The sequence below is a fragment of the Xiphophorus hellerii genome, chromosome 2, assembly GCF_003331165.1.
Source record: "Xiphophorus hellerii strain 12219 chromosome 2, Xiphophorus_hellerii-4.1, whole genome shotgun sequence".
NCBI lineage: Eukaryota > Metazoa > Chordata > Actinopteri > Cyprinodontiformes > Poeciliidae > Xiphophorus > Xiphophorus hellerii.
This window is the reverse complement of record NC_045673.1, coordinates 7,070,770-7,080,568: the sequence shown is the minus strand read 5'-3', so window position 1 is coordinate 7,080,568 and position 9,799 is coordinate 7,070,770. Positions and strand designations below refer to the sequence as shown.

The window sequence follows — 9,799 nt, the reverse complement described above, 5'->3', positions numbered from 1 at the left end:
GTAGTAGTATTACGCAGTATCACCTCTTACTTGAGTATTTTGTTGTTCTAACATTATATTCAACATGATGAGGTCTTTCTGCCATTACTTATTGCCATTTCTGTCAACAAGATAAACATTGAGTTCAGGTACTCTGAATTAAAAGGTTTTTTTTCTGCCTTCATTTGTTACTTTGTAATCATGTTATTTTTGTATTATTTATCTTAGTCTTTAAAATACTGTACCGTAATTTATACATTGAATTATATATTTCTGATGATATCACTTACTGTAGCCATTTGACAAAAATACTTCTTTAATCCTGAGAATTCTTTTGGATGGCTTCTTCTTACTTTCACCTGAGTACAAATATATTACAGCAGTGCTATTCTTACTTGAGTACAAGTTTTGGGTTCATGATACGTTTGGTGTTTACCTTCAAAGATACAAGCATCCAAATCCCCCTTGTTTTGCCCGATATTGGCACCAATGACCGTCAGCTTCAACACAGGCATGGTTATAGAGAATGATGGCAAACAGCACACTTCCTAGAGTCAACAAGATGAACTATGAAATAATAGTTATCTACTTTCCACATACAACCAGTTGAATAAGTGAAATGTGGGTCATGGAGGAGTTTAGACATTCATACATTTGTGGCCAACAGGAACTGATTTACAACTTTCTGTGAACAGGTAGAGTAGTTTTGCAGTTGTAGTTCTGTAGTTTTGAGATGTTGTGATGACTTCCTGAAGGCGGAGCTTAAGAAAGAGCAGGAATTTTTTAAAGAGACAGAGACCCAATTTCAAGCTGTTAAATTATGAGGTAACAGTTTCTTTTAAGTCATATTTGATATACCCTTTTTATAACAACTGAACTTAACGTAGTTACTTTATTGTGCTATGAAAGGTCACTATGTGCCTGGAAAACACATGATACTGCTCCTTTGAGGGTTTTTTTTTAGGACCAACATTCATATGTTCTTTAAGTAGGAAGCAGGTATGCAAAATTCAAGCAGCCTTCAAACAAGAAAGCCACTGTTGTTTTATAAATCCAAAAGTATGGCATGCATTTGTGTTCATTCCCCATTAAGACTTTGGAGAGCCACCTTTGTTTAGAGTTGTGTTTTTACCAACATTTAACATCTAAATGGTGAGAATTTTTCAAAAATAGCTCAAGTTCAGTCATACTAGATGGCCAGCTTCCTCATCTCTGCTGAGCAGCATCCCCACAGCATGGTGCAGCAACCAAAACCATGCTTGCTAGTGGGAATGGTGGTTTTGAGCCAACTATCAACTTGCATGACTGGCAAGAAGTTACATTTTGCTCTGAGTTGACTAGAGCATCTTCCATGTTTGCCAAATCTCTAAACAGAAATTAATTTCTCTTAATCTAAACATACTCACCAATCTTCTCTAAATGCCAAAGTTGGTGAAAGTACAACCAAGAAAAGCTTTGAACTGGTGTTTTTTCAATGCAGATTTAAGACATACGTTTTCTTGCAGTATCTGCATTAAATTCTAGAGTGAATGACACCAAAACTATCAGAAATATGGTTGTAGATGTTTGTTGGAAATCTATGTACTTTTATTTATTTTAGTCTTAAATCATAGAAAAAAAATCTTTTGCTAAATTTTATATTTAAAAAGACAAATGTTGGTTCCTTAAATTTTTTTTTTTTACACATTTCTGATATATGTTGTGACATTTGCAACTCTAGTTGCAGCAGGTTGCAAATGTCTACATTGCAAATGTCAACATATTTGGCTGGCCTGAGTGAAACCAATTCAAATACAGTTGTACATGTAAAATTCTGTATTATATCAAGTAGAACTGCTTTCATACATGGAAATGAGAATGTTTATAATTTCTTTAAAATGAAATACTGTCCAAAAGTTACAAAATTCCCTTCTTTGCTGCACAGAAAAGATTAAGCTAAGTCCAGAACTCAAGTGAATGCAAGATATTATGCAAAACTATTTTATTTACAAAACAAATGGCACAGCATATCAGCACAGTAAACACACATGCACACTCCAGACATGAACAGGGAATTTCTTCCCAGTGTGATCCAAAGTGAATCCAGTCAAAAGGCGCGCGTCAGCCAAGACTCACAACCAAGATTCTCACTGAGGGAGCAAATATTGCTCAAGAGGAACGACTGTTCGTTACTTTAAGGCCATATTTCAGAGGTCAGGATGAGGTGGAGTCCAGCAGCATGTCATCGTAAATTAATGGCATAAACATTAGTTTAACGCAAATGAATACAAGCTAGTCAGCTGCACTTTAAATAGCCTTAGACACAAAATGGTACATAAGATTTAAAGAGAAAATATAAAGCCCTGATGTTACTATTTAAACTGATTAGCATTAGAAGCAGATATCTTTAAATTACATATGTAGTTCTCACATACATCTATGCAGACTGACTTTTCTTCTTTTTTTAACCGTAGTGCCATTTTTTCTTCGTTATAAACAGCCAGATCTTACTAGATTAATTTGCAGTCATGTGAAGATAACCTCTGCAGGAACCGTTAAGCACTTTACATGGAAGCATGTTATCCTTTAAATGCAAAATTCAAAGCCAAACCAGACTATTAATTTTTTGTGTGTGCTCAAATGACAGCAAGTACTTGGTTAAGATAGTCAACATGTTTAGTAACCCTTTTGGACTTCTGACAGCTGTCAACTGTTCATTTGGCTAATTTATGCAAATAGTTCTAAGACAATACATACATAGGCAAAACAAAAAGAGAAAAAGGACTAAAAATAGCAGGTATATATAACGTGGGTGATGGAATGGTAGCAAATGAGTAAAATGTATCAAACAGCCAGTTTGCTGGCCACGATGGAGGTCTTTCTCTGAGGAAGGTCCTGAGGGGTTGGAATGTGATCCCCGGTGATCTCAGTCTTCTCCGTCGGAGCCGATGGCAGCTGCTTGTTCTTCATCTTGGCCTTGGCCATGTTGTAGTCCCCAGAGTCAAAATACTTTGGCTGAGGAAAAAAGAAAACAAAGTAAAAAGGCTGAAACCCATTTCTTAGGATTATCACAAACCCTTCGATCTCCCGCTTTCTGTTTCTTGGCACTTATTGCAGGTTTTGGTAAGAGTCACCCATTGAGAAAATAGGGAAATATACAACTCTGGAAAAAGATTGAGACCATTTAAAATGATCAGTTTTCTCCGATTTTACTTTTTATAGGTATATGTTTGAGTAAAATGAACATTATTGTTTTATTCTTTGAACTACTGACATGTCTCCAGAATTCAAAGCACAAATGTAGTATTTGCAGAAAATTAGAAATGATTAAAATAAGGAAAAAGATGCAGTGCTTTCAGACGTCAAATAATGCAAAGAAAACAAGTTCATATTCACTTAGAAACAACAATACTAATGTTTTAACTCAGGAATCAATATTTGGTGGAATAACCAGGAGGTTTTCAATGGGATTCAGTGCAGTGGGCTCTTAGTTTTCTCCAGAGCTGCACATATATGCTGCGTTCCTGTTACCTGGGAAATGGGAACTCTGAGGTGGATTTGACATCAAACCCGAAGTAACAATGTTCTAGTTAAGAAGTCAGAATTCAACATGGCGATGCCCATAAACATTGTAATAGCTCTTACAAACATCATGTTATACTTTACTTTCCATAACCAAACATAATTTTTTAATTTGTTCAGTTTAAAATTGCCTATGCTAGACATAACATTGATTTTAGACACCTCTTACACGTGTATCTTGAATGAACACAGTTTCCTCCACATTTTACTACTGTTGATGGGAGGAACGGCCATATTGAAACACAAAGCCTGCCTTCGGCCCAGTCCCAAAGCTCAGTGCGGACCCTACGCCCCTCTGTGAAGTGTGGATTCAGTCAAGTGCACTTAAGGGTTCGAGTGCACAGGTGTACAAGCGTGCAAAAATGTGAGAATTGGGACAGCAGCAATGAATTGTGGGTAACACATTTGGCCAAAGTCCGTCAAAATGCGAGGCTTCGCGCAAGGGCGGAAATGGTACCCAAAATGGGCGGATCGAAGGGCGGATGTGGAGAATGTGGGACACACTACGCACTCAAACCCTTCAACATGAGCGCACATGTGAAGTACACAAGGGCAGAACGAGGGTGGGAGTCTGAGTATTGGGGCAGGGCCTTAGTCACAGTTCCTCCCCGTTTCCCAGTGGGAAATTTAACTTTGGGGAGTGTTCTAGTTGATATTTGACTGTGAAGTAGAAAATTTCCAGTTCTGAGCAAAACTGGAACGCAGCAGTATTGAAAGAGCAAAGATATCAGTTCTCCTCAATACTTGCCACAGAAACGTACACTGCCCACACTCTTTACAAAATACAATACTTTTTCCACACTTCAAATTTAATTTTTTTTTTTTATCTATAGAATAAAAATAAGGCTGTACAGCTGTCTCTATGTTGCCTTGCAACTCTCACCCAGTGACCGCTGGAAAGAAGGAACCAAAAGCAAACTCCACATTTTTCAAGCCTGCTGTGTTGCAGCAAGTTATATTTTGTGACCATTGAAGGAAAAAAAACATAATACTGCACATATGCTGGAGGAAAATATACTTCTCTATATTTAAAATGCATTAAGGCTTGTAAATATGTACTGCCGATATACAATGAATATATTTTAACATTGCATGTATAAAGTGTAGTTTTTACTAAACTGCTGAAAAATGTTGAATCACAGACATATCAACTGTTAACTATCAAAGCCACGTTCCGTAGCACTGCTGCTACCACATTTGGATGTCATTTATATTAGAAATGTAGATGAAGGCCAAGAATGAGGAGGGGAAATGGGATTCATACGAACAGATTTATTTATTTTTAAATGTTTGCGTAAGAAACGTACCCCTTTCTGGAGTCTTTTCCTGAGGAAGTCTGACCCCCCGGGCTTGGCTCCCAGGTGAGGATACCTGGCCTTCAGCTTGGCCTCTTCTGCTTTTTCTGGGCTGATGACTTTGTCCTCCATTTCCTGTTAGAGTCAGGGCAGTTTGTGTTGATAAAAACAGTCCCAATAAATTACAAATGAGTGCAAAACCATGTTTTAAAGAAGCAAGAATACATTTTATCAAGCATAATCTGGACTGTAACAGTAAAGCAGCACCATGAGGTGAACATACAACGGTTGTTTTCCCAAAGCTAGATGCTAAAATAGCATACCTCTATGGTAAACGCAGATTTTCTTTTTAAAATGGGTGTTTAGTAAAAGTTCCCATAACAACCCAATAATATTTGACAATAAGTAATGCTTAGAGCTGAAGCAGCGATTGAGACATTAGCTAGCTGCTAGCTAGCTTGACGTTTGCCGCCTGCAATGTTTATCAGCTGCGCTAATCGCACTTAAACACATTCACTGTTAAGGTTTACCTGCTGTTCCTCCAAAGTCCTCATTTCTTCACCTTGTTCGGACATTTCCGGAAACTAAAAGCCTGGCTCTGTTGTCCAAACTGTGGCTCTTTTCCTTCCGAGAAGCCCAATGTTCTAGCAGATGAAAAGAAGCGGAGGCAGCGCCAAGAGGACGACAGCAACAGGCCGAGTAAATCGATGCCAGAGAGCCAGGGTCCGCTCCTTTTATCCCCGGCGACGCAAAGACTGCCAGAAAACTGTCTGCTCGATTGAGGAGACCTCATGGTGAGACGGTGTTTGTCAGAAAAAGTGCACTTATTCTGACAAACAATACACGCGCTGAAAATGCCGGTTATAGCTTGTTTATGTATTGCATAAAGTCACAAACTTCAGTTAATGCGTGCAAACTTCAGTCAGTCTTCAAACTCCGCCCACTTGGCGACAGCACAACGTGAGCGGTGTGATCTAAACTCCAGTCCTCAAGGGCCGCAGTCCTGCAACTTTTAGATGTGCCTCTGCTGCACCACACCTGAATAGAATAATTAGGTCATTAACGAGGCTCTGGAGAACTGATCTACACAAGGAGGAGGTAATTAAGCCATTTCATTCCAGTTTTGTACCTGTGGCACATCTAAAAACTGTAGGTCTGCGGCCCTCGAGGACTGGAGTTTGAGACCCCTGAATTAACGGAAGCGGCATTCACCGCAATGTGGGTCAACTTACGGCTGCATGTTTAAACATGATATATAACGTTATTTTCTGTACTTTCATTACAAATATGTTCGCTCCGTTTTCTATTTAATGTCTATTCCTTATGATATATGTATCCCAAAGCGGAGCAAATTGGAAAAAAACCTAAATTTGTTTCAACTTCAATAATTATAACGATACAATTTTATATTATAAATTATAAAAACACACGTAAAATATTTTTATTTTATTTATATGTCTTTCTCATGTTTGGTCAAACAACTAATAACTTCCCACAATAAAACCCCGTTTTTCAATATTTTGTTTTTATTCTGTGGAACAAGTGTTTCCGGTTTTTCTATGATCTGATTGTGTTTAACTATTTTCCTGCACAGAAAAGGAAATAGCAGATAAACTTACTTTCCTCTAAATGTTCTTCATCAAAACACAAAGGTTGAGTGATTTAGCAGCAAAATCCATTAACTTAAACTGAAATTATTTAGCTTCTAAAGCTTTCAAAAATGATCACAGTAAAAAGGATGATTGGATAAATTCACCAAATTATTAATTATTGATAAACTTTTAACATTGATGTAAGATATTTTTAAACACAGAAGAAATTGACAGGCAGCTATGGATTCATTTTATTTAAAAATAACAACAACTCATGTCCATTATAACTGTGTCTGCTGTTATTTCTGGAAACATAAACTTCAAATAAAATGAAGGAGCCAAGTTTAAGCAAAGAAACAAAACAACGACTGAGTTTTAAGTTAATCATCTTCATCCCCCATTTCCACATCTTCTTGTAACCTCTGCACCATTTTGTCTTCCAGCTGTTTGGCTTTGCCTGTAAAAACAGTGAGAATGTAAGAACACAGGTAAATTTCCCTTAATGCAAGAATACAAAGCCTTCTTTCTCCTAACAATGCTGCACATGTTTCATCATTTATGTCACATTTAAAAAATATTCAAAAATAAACAAAAAAAAACATCACTTTAATGAAAATTACAGAAACTACAGCTTTACCTGCATGTGGAGCTTTGATGAGGTGAATATTTTTCTTGACTTCGCTGATGGCCTCTTCTTTCTCCAGCTGTTTGCCCTTCTTTAATCTGCAGCAAAGAAGCAAAAAATATCTTTAAGCGAACATTTATGAGCACAAAAGATAGCAGCTGTAACATGAAAAAGAAATCAACCTCTCACCTGTTCATGATAAATCTTGCCTGTCGTTTCACTTTTATTTCCTCCACCTTCTTCATTGCCTCAACTAAGAAAGTAATAAAATATTAAAATATAACTGTTCCAAGTCTCATAACAAAAAAATGTTTTGTTTTTTAAATTTTTTTTAAAAGCAAAAACATTACCCTGTCTTGTCCCAAAGCTGCCGGTTATATTTCACTGGAATATTTCTGCGTTTCTCAAACTCCAAAGAATTGTCCTTAAAGACGAAAAACAAAATATTTCATGGTAAGAAACAGGACTACTAGATATTTTTGTTTTATAAATAAATAATCAAAACTCAATTGAGCATCTTACCACAGTCAACTCTTTTCCAGCAGCCTTTCTGAAAGCTTTGGTCCATCTCGTCTTTCTTGGGTTACGCTTCTTCTTGAAGTTCTTGTGGCATTTTGATTTGCAGAATCTGAACATCTGATTTTTAAATAAGACAGAGAGACGACAATTAAACTGCAGGCCTGAATGTAATTGGGATGCTTCATTATGTCAAGACAAATTAATCCCAACTATGATTGTCCCAACAAAGAGATTTTAAAAACTTACATGTTTTTTGCATTTTTCAGCAAAAATATTTTATTGTTTTTCAGTCAAATTATAAAGGGTAATACTCACAATTAGATATTACAAACTAAGATAGCAATGCAGATTACAATTAACCCACATTGTAATTTCCACTCCACTCAACTTCTTTCGCATCTTCATTGTTATTATTTGTCAATTGTGGGCATGTAGGACAGTGAAAGTTTATCAAAAAGGCCAAATATGTTATATAAAAGTATAGTTTTATTGGATGGCAGCTGAAATATATACTGAAATAAATATTTACATGCAACTCAAATGCTAAGGCAAACCAAATATTGTGATTATGGATGCATTCATGTGATGACTGCAGTCTCAATATACTGCATTTTTAGTCTGAATAAAATGTGGAAAATGTATTAAAAAACATATTATTTCATGTTTTACATAAAAATGTGTCATTTAAATGATCCACTGTGCATTGCCTTCCTTGCTTTCCCTTTTTTTTTTAGATTGACGTTATTAAGGTACATAATTGCTACCGCTGCAAGTGTTGGTACAATTGAAGTCATTCATTATAATTTTAATTTAACACAAAGATATGCCAAAAAGTGTTAGTATACATATTACCAACATGTACATAATAATATTATAAAATATCACAAAGTGTTATTAATCTGTGTGACATTTTGACAAAGTACACACCAATTTCACAGTCAACATCGACAGATTGTATAAAAATAAAGCATCGAGTTGTTACTTTTACATTTCAGCTCCTGCTTCTTGTGTTTTTGCTCCCAACGCTAGAGGGCGCACTTACATTGTCATAATAAAATAAAGAGGCCCAAAACTCAAACTGAGACAGTATTGAATTCTGTTAAGTATTAATCACTTACAAACTAGACACCGCTTTTAAAAATTATTTAAAATTCATCTGGTCGTTGTCTTAAGTACAGCTGATCAAATTTATATACATCGTTTTCCTTTATGGCTGATTTGGTTTCCACGTGAGCGATTTAGGCACGTTATCATCCAGCTAACTGCCCCATCAACTCTTAAACATTTACGTTTCCTAAATTAACTTAACTTTTCGGACAGATAAACTGAACCCTACCTTACAGTCGTTCCGTACAAACATGACTCCATGTCCAGGATACACTGGTCCCGAACAGAAATAACACTTTTCGATGCGCATTTCGGCACCGAGATTAGCTGCGTGCAACAGCTAAACAAAACAAGACCGAACCGTCGCTTCCTTTTTCCTCTTGTTCCAGAATGACAGCAGCCACTGCCTCTATTAAAACGCTGCTGCCCCCTGCTGGTTGGACCTTTGGAAGCGTCAACTTCTGACTTTCTCGGAGTTTTATTGTAAGTATATGTGTTTCTAAAAACTACAAAAGGAAAAAAAAGTAATTTTATTTGCTGCTTTGAAGGTTGATTTAATTTCAGTAATCATAGGTAAAAGTTCAGATTAAATAGTTTTTGAAGTTAATTTTTTAGGGGATATTCAGAGTGAAAATATTTAACTACAAATCTTATTCCCAATTTGAGAACACAAAACACAGTATTGCAAATATATTTTAAATTCTGAAATCATTAAAAGGATTGGAAAATTGTTTACATTTTATTTGGCCCCAAAAACCTTTGAATAAATACAATTTCAAGTGTATTAATGTAATATTTTTTATATTTATTGTGTTTGTTGACTGGTTTCCTTGTCTAGTATAGATGTTCTTTGTTTTAGTCAACTATATTAAAGAAACAAAACGTGGAAAAAAATAAATAAATAAAATGAAATAGTTCGGTTTCATTCTGCTGAATTATTATTGAAAAATTACACTTACTTTATAGACAGAGGGTAAAATTGGGGATCTTAAAATAGTGGTAATTGCTATTGCTTTACTGCTATTGCTACAAGCATTAAATATTTCTTAAGATCTGCAAATTGTGCAAATTTTCCCATTAATATCATCATACTGATTAGCTTAAAAAACAATAAAATGTTG

At 35.8% G+C, this 9,799-nt stretch overlaps 2 protein-coding genes across 2 annotated transcripts; both read right to left on the bottom strand.

Annotated features, from left to right (window-relative positions):
- Positions 1-1,936: 1,936 nt before the first annotated feature.
- On the bottom strand, positions 1,937-5,736 carry arpp19b (cAMP-regulated phosphoprotein 19b). Its single transcript, XM_032549975.1, has 3 exons — positions 5,366-5,736; positions 4,848-4,970; positions 1,937-2,973 (listed from the first exon to the last, which is right to left on the bottom strand). Exons 1-3 carry the CDS (start codon positions 5,408-5,410, stop codon positions 2,803-2,805), a joined length of 339 nt encoding a protein of 112 aa, XP_032405866.1. The 5' UTR covers positions 5,411-5,736; the 3' UTR covers positions 1,937-2,802.
- Positions 5,737-6,654: 918 nt separating this feature from the next.
- Positions 6,655-9,084, bottom strand: rsl24d1 (ribosomal L24 domain containing 1). The gene is made up of 6 exons (XM_032551373.1): positions 8,908-9,084; positions 7,575-7,688; positions 7,404-7,476; positions 7,242-7,305; positions 7,065-7,150; positions 6,655-6,884 (listed from the first exon to the last, which is right to left on the bottom strand). The coding sequence occupies exons 1-6, from the start codon at positions 8,986-8,988 to the stop codon at positions 6,808-6,810; spliced, it is 495 nt and encodes a 164-aa protein (XP_032407264.1). The 5' UTR covers positions 8,989-9,084; the 3' UTR covers positions 6,655-6,807.
- Between the last annotated feature and the right edge of the window lie 715 nt (positions 9,085-9,799).

Excerpts from the sequence above, each read along its gene's own strand:
- arpp19b (XM_032549975.1), bottom strand. The coding sequence starts at position 5,410 with ATGTCCGAACAAGGTGAAGAAATGAGGACTTTGGAGGAACAGCAG. Across the intron at positions 4,971-5,365 it reads GGACTTTGGAGGAACAGCAG|GAAATGGAGGACAAAGTCAT; the intron begins GTAAACCTTAAC and ends TGACTCTAACAG. Across the intron at positions 2,974-4,847 it reads GGAAAAGACTCCAGAAAGGG|CCAAAGTATTTTGACTCTGG; the intron begins GTACGTTTCTTA and ends TTTTTTCCTCAG.
- rsl24d1 (XM_032551373.1), bottom strand. The coding sequence starts at position 8,988 with ATGCGCATCGAAAAGTGTTATTTCTGTTCGGGACCAGTGTATCCTGGA. Across the intron at positions 7,477-7,574 it reads CTGGAAAAGAGTTGACTGTG|GACAATTCTTTGGAGTTTGA; the intron begins GTAAGATGCTCA and ends TTCGTCTTTAAG. Across the intron at positions 6,885-7,064 it reads CATCAAAGCTCCACATGCAG|GCAAAGCCAAACAGCTGGAA; the intron begins GTAAAGCTGTAG and ends CTGTTTTTACAG.